This window comes from Morchella sextelata, assembly GCF_020137385.1.
Source record: "Morchella sextelata strain SCLS chromosome Unknown scls_19, whole genome shotgun sequence".
Classification (NCBI taxonomy): domain Eukaryota; kingdom Fungi; phylum Ascomycota; class Pezizomycetes; order Pezizales; family Morchellaceae; genus Morchella; species Morchella sextelata.
In genome coordinates this window covers 530,386-550,522 of record NW_025408634.1, presented here as the reverse complement: position 1 = coordinate 550,522, position 20,137 = coordinate 530,386, and the positions used below count along the sequence as shown (strand labels likewise).

The 20,137-nt window shown below is 49.4% G+C and overlaps 6 protein-coding genes across 6 annotated transcripts; 4 read left to right on the top strand and 2 right to left on the bottom strand.

Moving 5' to 3' along the window:
* Positions 1-513: 513 nt before the first annotated feature.
* H6S33_005044 (uncharacterized protein) lies at positions 514-1,010 on the bottom strand (the record flags this gene model as incomplete). Its single annotated transcript, XM_044836387.1, has 2 exons — positions 514-516; positions 606-1,010. The coding sequence occupies 2 exons, from the start codon at positions 1,008-1,010 to the stop codon at positions 514-516; spliced, it is 408 nt and encodes a 135-aa protein (XP_044690257.1).
* Positions 1,011-1,899: 889 nt separating this feature from the next.
* H6S33_005043 (uncharacterized protein) lies at positions 1,900-2,648 on the top strand (the record flags this gene model as incomplete). Its single annotated transcript, XM_044836386.1, has 3 exons — positions 1,900-2,289; positions 2,354-2,522; positions 2,590-2,648. 3 exons carry the CDS (start codon positions 1,900-1,902, stop codon positions 2,646-2,648), a joined length of 618 nt encoding a protein of 205 aa, XP_044690256.1.
* A 1,309-nt stretch (positions 2,649-3,957) lies between these two features.
* H6S33_005042 (uncharacterized protein) lies at positions 3,958-4,837 on the bottom strand (the record flags this gene model as incomplete). Its single annotated transcript, XM_044836385.1, has 3 exons — positions 3,958-4,325; positions 4,380-4,441; positions 4,524-4,837. The coding sequence occupies 3 exons, from the start codon at positions 4,835-4,837 to the stop codon at positions 3,958-3,960; spliced, it is 744 nt and encodes a 247-aa protein (XP_044690255.1).
* A 4,978-nt stretch (positions 4,838-9,815) lies between these two features.
* Positions 9,816-11,955, top strand: H6S33_005041 (uncharacterized protein; the record flags this gene model as incomplete). Its single annotated transcript, XM_044836384.1, has 3 exons — positions 9,816-10,511; positions 10,595-11,062; positions 11,389-11,955. The coding sequence occupies 3 exons, from the start codon at positions 9,816-9,818 to the stop codon at positions 11,953-11,955; spliced, it is 1,731 nt and encodes a 576-aa protein (XP_044690254.1).
* A 3,647-nt stretch (positions 11,956-15,602) lies between these two features.
* On the top strand, positions 15,603-16,625 carry H6S33_005040 (uncharacterized protein; the record flags this gene model as incomplete). The annotated part of the gene is made up of 1 exon (XM_044836383.1): positions 15,603-16,625. One exon carries the CDS (start codon positions 15,603-15,605, stop codon positions 16,623-16,625), a length of 1,023 nt encoding a protein of 340 aa, XP_044690253.1.
* Positions 16,626-17,118: 493 nt separating this feature from the next.
* Positions 17,119-17,761, top strand: H6S33_005039 (uncharacterized protein; the record flags this gene model as incomplete). The annotated part of the gene is made up of 3 exons (XM_044836382.1): positions 17,119-17,337; positions 17,399-17,511; positions 17,581-17,761. 3 exons carry the CDS (start codon positions 17,119-17,121, stop codon positions 17,759-17,761), a joined length of 513 nt encoding a protein of 170 aa, XP_044690252.1.
* Positions 17,762-20,137: the final 2,376 nt, after the last annotated feature.

Here is a 20,137-nt window from a genome sequence, read left to right as displayed (position 1 = left end):
CCCACACAACTGTAAAAGGCCGGGAAGTAATACTTAAGGGAGTGAAGGCAAAGTGAGCTAGCTAGGGGGACACCTAACCCTACGATCACAATCCACCACGACCCACTGGCCACCCTCTTGTGTATGTATAATGGGCAGTCTCCCACGATTGCTGGACACTCACCATAAACGTTTATAGCCGGGTGTACATTCATGATTGCTAGCTTCAGAACAATAGCAACCCACAGAACAGGAATATTAATTCGAAGTAATATCTCATTTAAAGAACAATATGCACGTACTGAGTCAACACCAATGACTACATGTAATACGACAATTGGATCATCATGTATCTAGCAAGATAAGTAGCAACATAAAAAACCCCAGCAAAAGCTCACAACGTCCACATTCCTACGGGCAACATAACCACATTCATAGCCTATCCATAACCCAATATAAACCAAGCCCCCCCCCCCCCCCCCCCTTTCTTCCGGCCTCCCCCACAGCAAAGTCCACTCACGGGTCAAATTCTACCTACTCCGATACACAAACACCATACTCCCCCCTACCCCCCACACCGCCGTCCCCCCCACCTCGTCCACCCAAGCCGCTAGTTCTCCCCCTACTTCCTCAACACAAACCCCCTCGATTCCCAACACCATATCCGCCACCTCACGACACCCCAAGCTTGCCCCCGGCGGCCCACACATCCCAATACTTGCCGTCCCAAACGTATACAGATGCACACACGCCCACGGCCAGTTTGCAAAGCGCTTGTTGTCCTGAACGCAGATGTCGCCCTTGGGGGCATGGTATTTAAAGATGAGGGCGGCGATTTGCACGTCGTAGCGGGCAGGGCTGGAGTTGAAAGGGGTGGGGGTGCGGCAGGTGTAGGTTGGTGTGTCGGGTGTAGGGGTATATTCCCGGCGTGGGGTGGTGGGGAGCGGGAGGAAGAGGGAGTCCGGGCTGGAGGGGTGTTGGGCACCGTCGATGATGATCATGAGGAGTATGAAGGAGAGGAACATGAACATGAGGTAAAGGAATTGGCGGGGGGAAGCCCCCGAATGTATGCTCTCATGCTGTAGACGTGTACTAGGGATCATGATATTTCTTTGTAGTGAGGTTTGGTTGCGTGTAGAAGATTGCTTTTGAAATGGAGTTTATAATTCGCTATTGGGATTGGGGAGCTATATAGGGGTTGGGAATATGAACCGTGGCTGGTAGTGGTGTGGTGATAGATGGCCTTTAATTTAGTAATGATCACGTAGAGCTGGGTCCATGGAGCTCTAGCAGCGGAGAATGCATATTGTACGTCTAGCGTGGCTGTTTAGTGATAGATGACCTTGCTTCTAAAGCCATGAGAATAAACGGCTAGTCATTTTATATGTTTTATACTTACCACAGCTACGGTACATTTCTGTCCGCCACTACTCTACCATATAAGAATATGACACATGTGGCTAAGCGGCGTGAGGGCTGCTGCTGCTAATAGTATCGTGATGGCTGCTGCTGCTAATAGTATCGTGATGGCGACGCCAATTCCGGCTACAAAAGTCCAGACCAGTAAAGACACTTCCTGTACCATCTTCCAAAGCCACACTCGTCCTCGACTCCAAAGCTGGAGGCCAACCTTAGACCTAGTGAGCCCGACAAACGACTTTTGCACTAGTAAACCTTATATGAAACCTTATTTCCTGTCCCCTCGCTGTAAATCACCGCCATAAGCTAGTAGCTCTTCTTCTCTTCCCCTACCATCATTTCATCACCTTTATCGTGATATGTCAGCTCTTCATCCTGATAGAGTAGTCTCGCCACTAACTCGATCGATGATAGGTGAGGTTCCTGTCTAGCTGCCAGTAGCAGAAGCAGAGACAGATACACCCACACTACCATAACACAGTCTTCCAATACCTCTCCACGATGCTATCCACCCGCCGCCTCCTCCGCCGCCTTCCCTCCTCAAGACTCCTCGCTCCCCACCCCCGAATCACCTTTATCACCCAGCAGACCAGAAACCACAGTAACTGCAGCGCCGCCGCCCCCATCCCCAAACCTAAATTCAAACCGCCCCCAGCACCATGGACCGTCTACTACACCATCTCTCTCGAGAAACTCTACACGCGGTCCATCCGCGAAGGCACATCCCCCACCGAAGCACAGGCCGTCGCAGACCTGTTGAACAGTGCGTCTAACGATATTGTGCCCGCTGTCACAAGGGTCGTGGTGAGGAATTTGTATGTTAAAGCTTTAAGGGAGCTTTGGGGTGATCGTGATGATGTTGTGGTGGGTGGTGGCGGTGAAGAGATACAGGTAAAGTTAGCTCTCTGGGGTGTTTAGTTGGGCTAGGGACTAACAGCGGCGGCGGTAAGTGTAGAGCAACCGTATGGTATGTACAGGGCTCGATGTACTGCTGGCAATCAAGTACACGCGGGATCCGGGGCTGAAGCGGACGCTGGGGGAGGGATTCGAGGTACTGTGGGGCTTTCCGGCGGGGGAGTGGGGCAGTGTGGAGGAGGGGCGGAGGGCACTGGTTATTGGCGACTGTGAGTGTTGCTCTGGTGTTGTGCTGGGGATGGGTGGAGTGGTGCTAATTGGTTGGTGGGGCGATAGTTACGGATGCAGAGTTGGACGTTGTTAGCAGAGGGGCCTACGCAGCGGCGTTTGAATAGGGGGGTGCGGCGTGGGCTCAGGTGTATTTAGCGGGACCTCCACTAATTGAGCTTGGGTACTGTGAGTGGGGCATCAATTACCAACGCCCGTCGTTCAAGGTTCATGTTAGATCACCGTTTCCAAAGCGTGTCGAGTGATTATCCATGATCAACCCCCTCCCCTACCTACATATTTTACAAACACACCCACCCCACCTCACAGTATAGCTCTGGAGGTCCTGTATCTGGTTTTTAGAGCTGGGAGGAGCCAGGGAGAACGAGGAAGGGGACGGGGAGGGAGAACGGGGGAGGGGCAGAATGAAAACCTAGCCCTCGCGCCAAGATGGCGTTCTCATCCACCGTCCACCGTCAGGTTTGGGGCTTCCGGAGGTGTGCTTACTTCTCTAATAGCTATGGGTAGGCCTATCTAGAGATTGCGGGGGCCGGGGCTTGGTGGGTGTAATCTGAGCGCTCTATGTACCTCCGGCGGCCAGGTTATAGGGGACTTGCCTCCCCACCGTCCATTCCCCATATATTGTCATAGCTCTCTAAGTTCCCCGCGCGGCAGTTAATATATGACATCCTTCTAATTCCAACTCATCGCCAGCATTGAGGAAACAACGCTACGTCTGTGTATAGATAATCGGGGTTGACAGGTGCGGTGCGGTGTAGGTTCACACCTTCACTAGTTGGCGTTGGGGTGCCAATGACCAATGCCCTTCTTTCGGTTCCGTTTTCCAGCCGTATTAAAACCGAGTGATTATCTAGACCACACACCATCCCTCCCCCCCCCCCCCCTCACACACACATACACAAAATCGCCCGAGTATACCCATAGCGAGTACATCATTTTAATCCAGAGATCAGATGAGATGAGCCAAAAATAAAAATAAAAAATAATGGGCGACTCCCGCACTTACAAGCGTTTGGCGTGCATAGCTGGTCTGCGATGCCCAGCTTACAACTACTGCGCTGCCGGCTTCTGTCTGTGGTAGCCCTGTGGTTGATTTTCCCCGGGTCGGGTGGGTGTTGGGTGTGTGGGTTTTTTTTTTTTTTTTTTTTTTTTTTTTTGGGGGGGGGGGGGGGTGGGGGGGGGTTGGCTTCACGACTCACCGCCGGCATGGGGGAGGGAAATGATGATGTAGCTGTGGACTGAGATATATATATACAAACCCGCCCTGCGTATACGCTAAGAAAAAGGAAGAAGAAGCTCAATATATACGAATAAAAACGCAAGAATGAAAGAAACCGGAGAATTTTAAAAAAAACCAAAGAACATAATAACCCCCCCAACACCACCTCCCCACCCCCCTCTCCCCTGTCCCCCACACTACATCAACAACCTCCACACACCCAACAACAGCGCCGCCGTGCCCGTACAAACACCAATCAACCACTGCAACGTGCTAAACTTGACGCTCTCCAGCAAGCCCCTAAGATCACCCACCTCCTTCTCGATGCGGCTGTCCGTCTCCTTGATCTTCAGCTCGTGCACGCTGCTCTCCTCGCGGATCCGCCCCTTCTCGAGGTTCAGGTCCAGCCGCACCGAGCTCTGCGTGCGCTGCATCTCCTCGCGGAGCCGTGCGTTCAGCCGCGCGATCTCGGAGGTGAGGCGCTCTTGCTCGCTGCGGATGGGCTTGAGTTCGCCGGAGTGGACGGTGGCGAGCTCGCTGCGCAGTTTGGCGAAGTCTACTTTTTCTAGGGGGGTGTTAGTGGAGAATGGAGGGAGGGGGGGGAGGGGGGGGGAGGTACGGGCGTAGGTTATCTTTTCTTGGTCCTCCTTGAGTACCATTGTGCGGGTGAGGTTCTGGATACTACATATTATAGCACAGTCCGCCGGTCAGCCAAACTCTCTCCCGGCTGGCCCCCACCACCGAATTAACAGGCAGAACACACCTCTCTTCAATAACGTCGCTGAGCGCCCTCATCAGCGCGACGCTCTGCTCCTCCGAGAACCCCTCCTCCTGAAGCTTCTGCACGAACTTGAGCGTGTCAAAGTGGTGGTCCTTGTGCATGCGGGGCGCCGCATGGAACTGTCTATTCGTCGGCGGGCATGGTGGGGTCCGGCGCTGTAATGCTGTAATTGGCGGGGGTGTGAATGCTGCGCGGGGTATACTGCAAGCTCTAAGGCCGAGGAAGTGTGCGGAAGCTAGGGGTAATGGTGGTTGCGAGTAGCAGGAGAGCCGCTGGGCGGCGTAGCGGATGGACATTGCGGGGTGCGCTGTGAGGTTTGGAGGGCCGGCCGGAGGTGTTGGGTTGGCGGGGACGGGAGCTAGCTAGCTTGGGGAGGGGAGGCCGGGTAATGGGGGATTGGTGATGGGAAGTACAGGCGTGGGTGTATCTTTTGGTACTAATGGTGTGCAGGTAGCTAGCTGAGTTCTTGGTATTTGTGATTGTCGGGTTCGGCTTCCTCGCTGGGGCGTTGACTAGAAACAGGGCTGCCGGATGTCGTAATGCTAGCTACTAACAACTACCTTATTGCAAGCATAGCGACGTCTGTAATTAAGCTAGCTACGTATGAGAGTTCAAAGGTTCAAAGAACACATTCCAGCAGTACAATCTTCCAGCAGAACATCACCTGCAGCACCAAGAATCTCTCGTAGAATCTGTTGTTTTGCGGTCTTTGCCATCTGTTATTAGTACTGTGTTAAGACAGCGAGTTTGGTTGCTTGTCTTGATAATACGTGTTTATTTACCACGTCTTTGTTCGCTGTAAAAGGAGCTTACTCCTTCTGTTCTCATTGATAATTAATTCAATCATACAATTCGATTCCCTTTAGTCTCTTGTAAAACCGCGACCTGAATAACAGAATCGATGCAACCTCCTCATTCAATCCCATCCGCTTCCATCCCACCACCTAGAGCTTCCAATTATCTCTGACATCCGAGTTACTTAGAAACCATTCCCGAATCTAATAGAAACTATCACATATTTCCCAGAGTCTATACTCAACTCGACCTGTCCTGTCAATTGAGGGTGTTGGCCCCGCGTGTCTAGCTTGGCAACCTTGAGAGAGCCGAGTGATTGCCTATGATTCGGGTATCTGAACGAGACTCGAGTGCCCGGGAATGAGAGTATTCTCGTCTCTCGTGTCTTGAGAATATTATATGGATTGTTGTTTTTCACTGGGGCCGGACTGTGTGTCGAGATTTCTACGTCTTGCGGAAATCTCCAGCTATGAACAGCTCTTTGAACTCAGTCCAAACCGGAGGTAATAGTCCATACAGTTATGACTCCACCAAATGCAACTAACCAGTTCTATCAGTTTCAGAAGCAGTATACGCCCACTTGCGTTTATGACTCCGAAACGAAAGTTACCACATGTTGGCCGAGTGAGAATCCATGATGCATTCACCACACACACCACACACATGCAAAAACAGAATCTCACAAGATCACTCGGGCCAAGCCATCTAGAACCGCCCGCCAGGTTCACAGAATCTCCGGCCGCTGCGGTATCCTAACAATCTCGAAACCATATTATTACTATACTCTCAGGAGTAAAAGATGACTACTCGTGCCACCAACGGACGCATCTCCGACAACAATCAAAATCAAGGCATTTCCCATAACTCCCGTTTAGCCAGAGTGCGAGTTTAAAAAGCCTTTTTCTTTTCTTTTTTCTTGGGTCGCTTATTACAAACCTCACTCGAGTATTAGGCTGCTGCATCTCTCGCGGCAACGAGAACATAGTCCAAACAGCACCGAACGATGTCGCAATAGCAAAAAAACATGCGTCACTCGTCTGTGCACTTCCTACTAGTTAAGCGCGCGCCCGAGAGGAGGCCATCAGTTGATCCGGGTAACCCTCGATTCCTCCTGCCGATCCCATCCCTGCGCAATTTTGCGTAAGGCTGCCGGATCCGTCTGAGCGCGCAGCGCAGGGCGGGAAGCTTATTCCACTGCACACGCGCTCATCTCATTCCAGCGCAGGTACACGAGGCAGTACTGTATGTTGCCGTGGAGAAGCATCGCAGGTTCAATTAAGATGCAGGGTCGAGAAAATGCCATGAAACGAAAAAACCGGCGGATTTCATGTTCTTCTTATTCTCTCTGATCTGTCGTGCACGCATGCACAAGGCGAGGGAGGCCTAGGGGGGGGGGGGGGGGTGTTGCCATTATTCCGGGCGCCTAATTAGTTGGTTTTTTTTTTCTCCCCCTGGGGCACCAATATATGCTCATGCTTTCCCGAGCGATGATCGATAATAATTAATTGTCAGCAGCATGAAAAGCTGGGATTTTGTTTCTCGCTCGTGGGGTAACATCGATGGGGCGACTCGGCAGCTTATTGTTTCCCTGGGTGCAGCGCAGGCCGGTGAGCAAGGACTTTGGCGTGTACTGGGGTCAGGGAATATATATATCCCGGGAATATTCTAAAATGGAATTGCAAGTTAGCAATAAAGTTTTTCAATTCCCCCAGATCAACGGATCCTTCAATCGCCAAAAGAAAGACAGGAAGGATATAATCTGGCATATGCGACTCCCTTTTCGCGATCGATCCCTCGTAGGTCAGTTGACTAAAAACCCACCGAGTATGAGGGAACTGGACATTTAAATACGGATAGCTGCTTGATACCAGCACCTATATCCCACGGGTATTAAGAGTTGTGATTAGTCTTCACTCGACCTGATCTAAGCTTTTCGGTCTCGACCGAAGCACCAAACCGCTGTATTGATCAAGAATCTTGTTTTCTACTGCATCAGTCAATTGCACCTTATCAGTGATCATTATTATTATTTACTTGAATACCCATCAGCCAGAATATGCACAGTCTTATAATTATCAACCATACGCAGTCTCCTTCTTTACTCGGTGTTCCTGGAGTACGAGACTGTGCATTCGATTCGTTTCGGGTAAACTATCATTCTGCACAACCCGTATGACCTTGGTGGCAGCATCTAGCTACAGGTGTACCTACATCATCATCATGGGTAGGTACACATGGTGTTCTGACATATTTCTCGCTACCGTTGTATCCGGCACCGTTTGCAGAAGAAGTGGTCCTTCCTGCACTTCCTCTCTTCCCGGTTCCCACGTGGTTGGGTACCAGGCACCCGTGGCGTGGCAGCTCGCCAACAAAGAAAGCTAAAATACCTCATTCGGTACGGGTCGAATAAATTAGCCTTGATACCTGGGTTACGATCCTGCCTGATTTGGGTCTTTCCTGTTGGAACTTATATATAGACTGGTCACGTTCCGTGCACAAATTGATACGAAAGTGGGTTATTCTTGTATTTTGGTGTGGATGCAGGGCCCAAAGAGGCAGCCATGCAGCGATTCCTAAATTAGCGTGCTAAAAGTAAGTGCATTATTTACCACCCCACACTCGCTCAACCTGAGGGGTTTAACCAAGTGGTGTGCCAAGAGTATTGATCTACTCTAGTCAGCCTTTTTTGTTACCAGGAATAGTAGCACATCAAAAACGTATGGATAGTGGAGAAAGTAATGATTTCCTGTCCAATCTTAGGAAAACAGACAGACGTCGGGAACTGCAAGCACGTTTTTTTTTTTGATGATTCACTGTTTGCTGCTAGTAAGTCGCCGCCGCCGCTGCTGCTGCTGGTGGTGGTGGTGCCTTGGGAGACAGCGAAGGTGAACCCCCGAACCGGATCCGTCTCCATTCCCCGGGGAACGACGTAGGCTTTATGTGGCGGTGTCGGGTTTGAGAGATTCCCGTTCGCCTTCGAGCTCTCTCAGCTGTCATGAGCCAGTGAGGCCAGATGCGTACTGCAGATGCGATCAAAAAGCGGTTAGGACACGCAAATAGTTAAAGATATAGATAAAGCTACGAGGTTTTGCTTGTCGCACCAGCAGACTCCACAACCGCATCGATTCGTCCTACCCCCCCCTGCACGCAACCTCCGGCAAATTATTAGTCTCATCTAGTGGGCGTCCACTAATCGGATGCACAACGCTCGCTTGGCCTGTAGGCGCCGACAACCCCTGGAAGCTATGGCCCAATCCCTGCGAGCTTTGGCCAATCCCGCGTAGTCGCAGGGGTCAATGAGCGGGGACATGTCTTTCAATTCCCATTTCCTCCACCACCACCAGACCTCCCCCCATGCATAATGTCGCCCGATTAATATCCATCACATCAACAGAAGAAGGAAAAAAAAAAAAAAAGTGAGAGACGCCTGGCAGGGGAGTAGCTATTAACCCAGCGTGGGTTCCCGATTTACCTCTTTTTGGATACGCACATGTATGCATTTGCCTGTCGGACATCCATTTATTGTTGGTAGCTCGATGTTGGTTGGCCAGAATTTATCTGTTGGTTCAGATACTCTCTAGTCGAATCAATGAGCCCAGTCCCTTCCAGCTAAGTAAAGAAGTAAAGAGCAGTAGTCCAGTGGCCACCCCTCCGCCCGTATATAGTCATTCTCCTCACTTCCCCAATCATCACCTCGGAGACCCCATTGACTGATCTTTTGTATTTCCCGTCATTTCCATCTCTGGAAGGGTATATTATTGTCACCGCGGCGGGGTTTTTTTTCTTTCTCGAACAAGGTACATATCGAATTTCATACGCGTCCTCCCTTCCATCTGGTTCCTCGGTCCTTCCTGTCCAACGGATCAATTGTCTGGCGTTTCCCAGACGGGAGAGTGAATGTGAGTAGTTTCTGATACTCGTGATCGTCCCTTCAAACGGAGAGGACGCTTCTAAAGTACACTGCCTTCCCGGATCCCCCCTTCCCTTCCCTTTCTCTTTCTCTTCTTAACCTGATCCTCATCCTCTGTACCCCCCCCTCCCCTCCCCTCCTCCCCTCGATCCCACCTACCATTCTTTCGTTTATCATTCCACGGTGCCTATCTCTTCCTCTCACTACTATTACTCCGTTAGCCCATCACAGGCTTTTCCATTCTTTCACCTTTTAATACTTGACCTTCGAATCATACCATTCAGTCAAGCTGTGCTTGGCTTACTTGCATAAACTGTCCGATTCTCCTCACATTTTCTTTTGTTTCCTGACGCAGCTCAAGGAGCTGATTGATTAGTTGAAGTGCCACAACGCTTACCCATACCCTACCACTCCAATAGTTAATATAACCAACCCCCCCCCCCCCCTCTCCCGCCCTCCCGCCCTCAGTCATCTTCGCTCCTAGCTCTCTGCCAAAGCGAAAGCGAAGCAGTCCGTGCATATCAACACTAGCAGTAGTAGTGAGCAGCAGCAATCAATACTTAAAAGCCATGACAGCGTCGACCGTAACCCCCTACTCCCCCGTCGGCGACAGTGGCTTCCAGTCGCAGCAGCAATACCACAACCCCCAAGTCGACCCAGAGGAATTCTACCGCTCCACGCCAGAATCACAAAACACCCACCACGACCACGACCACGACCACGACCACGACCACGACCACGACCACGACCACGACCACGACCACGACCACGACCACCACCACGAGCACTCGGCCACCAGCCCGGTATCACCAGCAGACTCACAGGCACCGATCGTGTTCGGCGTCGGGCAGGCACAGGACTACCCACCACCGCCACCATCAACAACAACAACAGTAAACACCCAGCAGCTGCCGTCATCGAGAATGGCCGACAGCAACAACAACACCTCGTACCCGTCGCCCGTCGTGGAGGAGGAGCCCGGTTCGTCGTCGTCGTCGTCGTATCCGCCGCCGCCCACGCAGCCCACGCAGCCCACGCAGCCCATTGCCGTCGATATGTACCGCACGTCGATGGGCGTGGTGAACGGCGAGGTTGGGTCGTACCCGGCCCCGCCGCCGGCGAATAATAGACGGCGGGACCCGTATGCGGGTATGGCGGTGCCCATGACGCCGCTGACGCCCGCGTTGAAGACGCCGACGTTTAGGGAGGAGGCGGATGTGGAGAGGTATTCGTCGAAGGTGCAGAAGTACGATAAGAGGGATTTGGTTAGTTTTTCATTTCATTTTCCATCCATCCATCCATTGTAGAATGATTGTTTGCTAATTGTTTTTTTCTTCTTTTTGGATAGGCCGTCAAGCTGAAAGTCCGCCTCGCCAAGATCTTCCTGCGCAGCATCAACTGCGCCTGCAGCCTGGTCGTGCTCTCGCTCGTGGCCTCCACCTTTGCAATCTTCAACTCCACAAAGCACATGGCGCCGCGCAACAACCTGCCGCCGTGGGCCGTGGCGACGCCGCAGTGGCCGCAGATCGTCGTGCTGTGCATCGCCGTGGTGTCGCTGTGCATCTCGCTGTACATCATGTACGGCTACTGGCGCGGCGGGCACAAGCGCGCCGAGAAGGTGGCCGTGTACTGGACCGTGTTTGCCGTCGGCACGTTCATCTTCACGATTGTCATGTGGGCCATTGCGGCGGGCATCATGCAGGGGAGCCGGAACAGCGCCGAGGGCAAGGACCTGTGGGGGTGGGCGTGCAAGGACAACGTGCGGCGGAAGCTGTTTGAGCAGGACATCAACTACAAGCTGGTGTGCAGGGAGCAGGTAAGCTTTTGGGGCCTATCGACCCTTCCGACCCTTCCGACCCTTTGCGACCCTTCCGTTGCCCTCTCCTTTGCCCTCTCCGTTGCCCTCTCTTTGCCCCTTTCCGTTGCCCTCTCCTTTGCCCTCTCCTTTGCCCTCTCCTTTGCCCCTTTCCGTTGCCCTCTCCTTCCGTTGCCCTCTCCTCTGCCCCCTTCCGTTGCCCTCTCCCCTCCGTTGCCCTCTCCTTCCCTTAGCCAGCCAGCAGCCCCCGTAGCAGCCCCCCCCAACCCGCCCAAGCACAGCCCCACTACCACTAGCCCCCCGTGCCCCAGCTAACGCCCCACCAGGACTGGGTCCTCGTCTGCGCCATCATCGAGATCAGCGTCGAAACAATCACCATCGCCGTCTACGCATTCGCCTTCTACCGCCTCGCCTCCAAGCGCAAGCTGCGCAAGTCCATGGACGTCCGCGACAAGGCCCGCTCCGAGCTCTGGCTCGCCAAGCTGCGCGAGCAGCAAGCCGCCGAGGACCTCGAGGCCCAGGCCGGCTCCTCGGAGCCAAAGACCGCGCTAGACGAGACGGACGCAAACACCGCCTACAACAAGCTCAACGGCACCGGCAACGGCACCGGCACCGGCACCGACCTCTCGGGCGCGGAGGAGGAGGAGGAGGGCCGCGCGGTGGCGCCCGTGCCCGCGCCGATCGTGCTGCAGAGGCCGCCAAAGGGGAATTATGCCACGGCGCCGCACAAGGCCCGGAGGGTGTCGATCTCGCCGCCGAATTCGTCCGGGGATAGGGTCCCGCCGACGCCGCGGTCGGTGAGCTTTCAGGCGCCGCTGTCGGCGACGTATCCGCCGCCGCCCATGTCGGCGACGTTCCCTGCGCGGGTGCCGTCGGCGGGGTCGCAGAAGTGAGCGTGGGGGGAAAATAGTGATAAAACAAGATGGGATGTTGGCATGTTGGCATATGCGGGTATAGTCTCCTCTGGCGATGATTCGCTTTGAGTCGAAGGCAATTTGTTTGGTGGTACATGAGCTTCTTGGTTTTGGTTTTTTTGTTTTGTTTTTATTTATTCTCTGGGTTTTTTTTTTTTTTGTTTGTTTGTTTTCATTTTTCCTTTGTTGGCCACATTATTTTTTTGGTTATTTACAAATGTTGATTATTCTTCTTTCTTCGCTAGTTCCACTTTGGAGGACTTGGAAGTCCCCCTTTGTTTTTGTTTTTTTATACCCCATTTTCTTTTTTGGATACATCTGAGAAATCCATCTCTCAGCTCCTCCTCCCCCTCCCCCTCCCCCCCCACATTGCTCAATACTTTTTTATTTTTTTTCCACATTCATTTCAAAGAGCCTGATCTACTTCAAAGTTAAATACACCCGTTACTTTTTCTGTCAAACTTCAGACACAAAAAAAAATCAATTGTTAAATATTCCCGCCGCATTCCTCCTCTCTTTCGTTTTATTCTTTGTTGCAATTTTTGAGCGCAATTGGGGATTTGAAAAAATTGATATCGTATGCATGTGAAACTGATGTGACATCTAGTTAGCCGTGGCTTCGGTCATATTTTGTTGAAGGCTGAAACTGGGCGGGGGGAGAAAGGTTCGACTATCGAAACCTTCTCATTGGTTTATTTTTAGTGGGGTCATTTTTTTTTTCCAACGTCCGTGGAGGGGGCAGGTACTGTGGGTGGATGTGGATGGATAAGCACCCGCGACGTTATGGGAATATGGTTGCTCAACTTATTAATGGTTGCTTGATATGATTGGATGGTGATGATTTCCGTTTGTTTCTTTGAGGTTTTTAATGTAGATGAAATGAATGAATCTATTAATTAATTAGTGAAAGGTTAGATGGGCAACAGCGGGTTTGAATAATTAAGTTCCATACCCGGGTCTCTTCAGGCCTAGGGCTCTCATGACATAAAGCTCTGGTGTATACATGATGTACGTGCGTTGACGACGCATGCTGACATGACAACGGCCTGCTTATATTTACTCACAAATGTGCACTTTCCCCATAGCCTCAATCGCCTTGGACACACAAACAAAAAAAGCAAGAGGTGGTGGAATATCCTCAGTAATCAAAATATAAAAACTGCAGCTGCCTGCTAAGATGCACGCGGTTTGCTTTCTTCATTAATTAATCGGCAGGATGAGCATCATGCAATATCACTCGACGCCATCGCCACCGTGCATCGCGCACCCACCCCATCGACCAGGTTTCCGGAAAGCACAGTAAGACCAGCACACCGGAGAATGCGGGTATTGATTGACATGAGCGAGTTGACAGCTACATGCTCGCACGTCATGGGCGGAGCGAACCACACGGATCTTGCGCGCGGTTGGTTGCGACGGTTGGTGTTTCAAGGATTGAGGCAAGGGGTGGTGGATGCCGTAGAATGTGTGGCTTTGAGCTGTACTCTATGGCTTTATGGTTTGAACACAACCGCATGTGGTGCGTTTTTTTGACGTTTCGTTCCTGGAGCACCGCGTTACTCAAAGCGTAAGTTCGGCGGTTCATTGCTGTTGTGGAAACTTCCTTAAGAGTTGGGTAGTTGGCGTATTCTTTCTTGAATCGATCACTTACAAGTATCCCCATTCCAAAATCCCTCAGTTTAACCCCCCCAGTTTCAAAACCCGACTAGCGCTAAGGTTTATATCTATGCTCCCTCAGTATATTTGTGATTCACGCCACAGGTTGGTTTTAGCGATTCGCGAAACCTCCCCTCCCGTCCTATGAGTGACAGATAAGGTATGTCCCGTACCACAGAGCGATATTCCTCTTAAAACCGTTGAGTTTGAGTTTACTAGGATGGGGGTTGTAGCCGAGACGGACTTTTGGCCCTTTGTAAACTCTAGTCGATGCGAGTGATATATCATGATTGATATGTTGCGATGCTAGTATATTTCTTGGCACATTCAATTAAATCCAGTCGTATTTGGTTTCATTATCAATCTCTTAACCACGCCAAGGCTTGCAACGGTATTTCCCATATCTTTGCTCCAGTAATCAAATTAGTTTAGTCAACAGTCTTTACGAAGTTTGAGCAATTACAACTCACTCCCGGTGATCCTGGAGAGTCAATAGTGCTCTCAGCAATATGTGTCGAGGATGCCCGCTGTTGAAGCTGAAACCGTCATTGCCCCATGCATGGTGTGACGAATACCCCCAGATTGATTGGGTCTTGGCGTGGTAGATATCGGTAAGTCTAACTCCAATAAATAAGAATATGCTATGTCATGATATAGTCTAGCAGTCAACATATATTGTGCTTGAAACGAACTTTGAGTGGGTATAGGCTGTAGTTTAGAAGGAAAGGTACTTTACCGCCCTTATTGAATTACCTCCCCGAGATAGCACAACGAAGCTCCCCCAGACTTGGAGGAACTTATACCCCCTGCAGACTTTGAGGGTTTGATCGATGGTGAAGGAGCAGTTGGTGACAAGGTTAATAAAACGTTTGATATAAGTAGATGGGGAGTTAGTAAATTTTGCTAGATTTTGAAAGGGTTTTTTTTGGTGTATCCCATAGCATGAGATATCTGCAGGTGTTTCTATAACATATATTAGAAACCGCCGATGAAGCCTCGAGCATACTGGGTTAAAATGATTCGCCTTTCTCAAGGGTATGGCCGGTAGGCCCTTCAAAGGGCGGGCAGGGCCTCTTAAAGAGCACATCCTTAATTACCCCAAGTAGTCTTAGAGACTGTTATTCTCTGTAAGTCGTACTGTACTGGTTCACTTATTAGTAGCAGCGACAACAAGCTACGGGAGCGTACTGAGATAGCGTAGTTGTTGCGAGACTGACCACATAGTTATACCCAAGACTAGATGAACAACTCTGTTGATGATATGAAGTTATCGATGCTATAGCTCTAGCGGGGCAGTGAATGAGCTGGGGTTGGATTAAGGGTCACACCAAACCAAAAAGCCATGCGGTAACGTCATTACGTAATTACGATGGTAAGTTAGATTGTATGTCTACGGGTTTTAAACCCTTTAGTGCCTCAATATCTATTATTCAGGTCGCGGTTTTATAAAAGACTGAAGAGAATCGAATTTTATGGTTGAATTTATTAACGAGAACAGAAGTAACAAACTCCTTTTATAGTGAACAAAGACGTGATAAGTAAATACGTATGATCATCAAGACAACCAAACTCGTTGTCTTGACACAGTACTAATAACAGATAGCAAAGACTACAAAACAACAATATCTACGAACAACTCTCACTATCAGACATGCCACGGTCACTCTTTTATCAAGTTTTTAGTGTTGCATGCGGCGGCGAGTGATCTTTTATGACGCAAATAACTGACACGTTAAGGTTGCGGAGCGACCCTTTGCGAGGATACCACATTTTATTTTCAGGATTTCTCATGAATCGGCCACCTTTATTATAACTTGCATTATCTGGAAATAAAGAAGCTGAACCCCTCCCATTCGGCTGCAACTGTAACATCTCGCTCTTATTTTTATTCAACACAAGTACGTCCCCACTCCTTCGGCAAGCAACGCGACCTCTCAGACAACTATTCAATCACTCGTGAGATATAATAAATGTCAGGACAACCAGTACGTAAAAATCTACCTCTCTTGCCCACAGATGGAGTTCCAGGTACCCCCCTCGGTCCCAACACGTCTCATGAGTCTAGACTTCCTGCAGGTCAGCTTGAGGTTGAACAGGAGAGACATGATTCCAAAGTGATGAGATGGCTCATAGCCTCTTCTGAAGTGGGAAGAGGGCATGACTATGACCCAGATTTGAATGAAAATTCTCCGCCGCATCGGAAAGAGCAAACTCGGCCGGATCCCAGGAACGAGTTGCAACGGAAATTAGACCAGGAAGCCGAGATGGAGGAACGCCTGGAATTTGACACTTGCTCTGTGTCTATGGAGGCCATGTCTCTTGATCCCGGGGGTGTTTATGCTGAAGATAATGAGACCTCCCCCCACGAGAATGAGAATAGGGAGACAGGTGGTATTGAATCCCAGCCTGTTGAAGCTGAAGATAATGAGACCTCCCCCCATGAGGATGAGAATAGGGAGACAGATGGCACCGAACCCCAGCCGGTTGAAGCTGAAGTAGAGGAGGATTTCTACCAGGAAACACACGACGAGAGATACAAGCAATATAAATTCTGCCCTCGCACAATAGCGACTCCCTATAATACCACTCGGGAAACAATACGAAACACTCCTAACAAGAAGATCTGGCGCGTACATATCCGTCACTGTGGAGGAATCTCAGTCCGACATGGTACATGCCGTACATACCATGATGTATCTCGCAATTATCCTGTACAAATACTATTCAAACTACACGAGGAAGGGGGTGGGGCACCAAAAACCCGAAGGTCATCTCTCCGTTGTGCCGGTTATTATGAGGAAACTGAGCCAGGTTGCCTAAAATGGGTGCCTGAGAGCGGGGATGAAGTGAAAGTGAACTCCAGGGATTTGACAAAGATCCGACACTCTAATTGGAAATCTCGACATCAGGAACTTTGGCTGGAACTATCATGGGATCCGGATCCGGAAGAGGAGGTGGAGAAGAAGCGTCCGAGCGAGTGTAGGGTTGCTTAGTGTACTATTTGCTAGTATTTTCTTTATCTGAGTTGACGTCACGTGTGATGGGCAAAGTTTTCCTCGAGTTAGCTTTGTGTTGTAGCCAACGCACATTAAGCAGGAGGAAGGAAATCTTGCGGCCCGAGAGAATACACTAGTGGTATTGGATTAGTTTGTGGTTTAGGTCCCCTCGAATCTCAAGACACTGATTTCAACTCAATTCATTTTGTAAAATTACGAGAGTTGAATCATTAGTCATCTTTAACTATTGAATTCAACAGTTAGTAGCTAGGCCTTTTATTGTTTTGCAGAATAAGTACATGTATACGTATATCATTTGAAAAAAAAAAAAAAAGCTTAATATTGGCTCCTGGTGAGTGCATGTAGTTAAGTACACGTATTACACTGGAACCTTAAATAGGCCATACTCGTACTCATCACTGGATCCTGTTTTATCATAAAGGCCATCATCACCAGCTTCAGTGCAGTCAGTCTCTACTCATCAGCATCAATGCCACCCAAAAAGTCTGTATTAGGACCTGATGTCACTAAACAGAGAAAGTTTAAACCCCCACTTCTTGCCCCGCCGCCGCCGCCGCCGCCATCGCCGCCAGCAGCAGCAGCTTCCTCTGACGATGAGACTACTGGCTCCCAGGAACCGTCACAGTCACAGCAGGGAGAAGATGAGATTGCAACTCTAAGTAAGATCTTAGAGAGTATGATGCAAGCTGTACGTGTATCCTTATCATCTACTCTACACTGCATAGTATTAAGACAGTCGAGGATCATAGTCGAAAGACCGCCGAGCTCGCCGCCGTACGGAAATAGAAGACGCATATGAAGTGGATTTTGAGGCTTCTGAAAAGAAGGCAAGGCAATGGATTCAACTGGTTGCGGCTCGGGAGTGAGTTGCTGTTCCCAAACCCCCTGGGCCTCAATTTAATTTTTCTCTGACAGCGGGGTGGGGGGAAAGGAAGCGTCGTCAACTTATGGTATTGAAAAGACTTAAATCTCTATTGGAAAAGAAGAGAGCAGTTGAGAACGACATAATTACTGCACTAGAGGCGCTGAATAACGCTTGTGGAGACCTTGGAGATACGTTGAAAGCAGTTATTACAAATCATGGAGAGGCTGGACGTGATGAACCAAACTAAAGAAAGATATGGCGATGATTAAACATATCTTTAAATTGTTCTTTAATTGGTATCACCATAGGAATTGCAGATGGCGAGGCTGGTCGAAATTATTTGCGTTAATACAAAAGACCTGTGCTACGAGTGATTTTTGGTGATTCCAGTCCACGAAAACACGTGATTTCTTAGAGGCAAAAACTATCGATACCGTATTTCGATTAAATTGTTGATGCCAAATTATGAATAAACTCTACCAATTAAAAGCTCGATCCTCCGTCAGCAACTTTGTATTGTAGTCTAAAAACACACTAGTGGAAGGGGAGGTTACTAGACTAGCTAAAGGCCATGGCGGGTGGCTACATCACATTTAGCCTCCTCCTTCTCCTCCTCCTCGGATTTTCTCTGTCTCATCTTCAGTCTGAGGTCTAGCCAGTGCGTCCATCCACCGCAAGAACAGCACAGCGAGTTCTCACAGCACCGCAGACACCAGCACTCTCTACCACAAGCATCACAAGCTTAAGAATCATGTATTACAACACCCATCCCAACAAGACCAATGTTCTGCCCAGAAGTATGTATGCTGTTCTGTGTTTGAGCTGCAACTAATATTAACTCGCATAAAAGGAATTAACACGTAGTAGATGCACCGATGCGGAATGATAATTAACACATTTCAAGGTAAACTTAACCTCCCCCAGATAAGTCTCGTGCTCACTCTCTGGAAACAACATGTAACTAAATTTGGTGTTTATGGCGCTTTAGCTTTCCTATGAAGTCATATCACCAACCACCAAAATAAGGCCCGACGAAAGAGGCGGGCACGAGACAACAGTTGCCATGAAACGCGGTTTCTGTTCATCACAGTACATGGAGCTTGGATTATACTAGATCTGGCCGAACAAACCAGCTCAAGGCCGAGGTCAGCGTTGAAAGCCTAGATTTCTTACCTTTAGGTGAAGAATCTGGAGGTATACCACTTGGCGGGCCGAACCGCGACTGAATCCACCCGGAAGCCTCTCGAATGTCAAAAACGCAATGCCGCCTCGTGGTCGGCTCACTCGAACCATTGATACACTAAATAATATTGACCCGAAGAATGGGGACCTATGTTACTTTTAACAGGCCGCGGAGCGAAGTTGGAGAATCCATATATCATACAAACTGTGGTTCACGCCCAGCCCCCACAACAAAACTTGAGAATCTAGACCCCTCAATCTTAAGGAAGTTCCGTTTAATAATCTTTGTTGGAATCTCGGCCGCGAAGTGTTACTTGTTTCGGTTTTGGTACGAAGAGTCAGGTACTACTATTGGTTGGTTGTTGTTGGTTGTTTACGGTCTCAGTTTAAGGAGAGTCCGCGTTTACCCGGATATATACAAGTCGGAAATGCTGCCCCCGTGACACTACATTACACTGATTGAGTGGGCAACAACTTTATTCTAGGGCTGAGACTCACGCAGATCCATCTTCCCGACAAATCTCGTTTATGGGAAGAGATTGCCGCGGGTGTGTTGGTAACAGCGGGAGCGCTTCCGGTGCGATTCTTTCTGGAAGGAAACGAGAGATTAGATATTACATATCACAAGAAGATATCGATGACGGATAACAAATAACCTAATTAACTGGATGGCTATGACGGATGCTAGAACGGATTATTCTACACCCCCTATTGGCACCATGTATATGTACTCTTCCAACAGCCCTTTGAACGTGGCGTTTTTGGCTTTAAACCACAACAGATAAGTTATCAAAGAAATGAACATCGCATATTAGAATCAATGTCGCTTGTACAATCGCCCTATCGGACATTAGAATCCATTAGCTTGAGGCCTATTAATTAGGTAATACGCACGCGTTCACAAAAGTCGAATATTGAGACTGGAAATGGTTACTGCACACATTACCCGGCCTTGGAACGAAAATGCTAGGCGACAACATCACAATTGAGACGCGCCTAGCTGAGACCCCTGATATCAATATTAATTATTATAAACTTTGCCGAGGTAAAGGGAAAAGGTTTCGAGAAACCCAGATCATGAATATTTTGATCGTGGCTATCATGTTTGCTCAATTGTTCCACAATCCCTTTTTTCTTTTTCATATGCTCTGATCAGAGCTCGTGAAGAACGGGCTTCAACACGATGATCTGAAATACCATCCATCTGGATTCTGGACTTTACTAATATCGCTACTCCCAAAATTCCTACAAGTGGTACTCGCCTAAAAGAAGAAATCCCTGATTTCCCACTATAGTACTATTCCTAGCAGTCGCCGCCTCAACATGCTCTAGTCATAGTACACCAGATCTAGACATCCATTACTGGACCAATCCGTATCTACCGAGATAGGCGCATTGGCTGTATGTACATAGATACATAAGGTCCCCCCCCAAACAACGA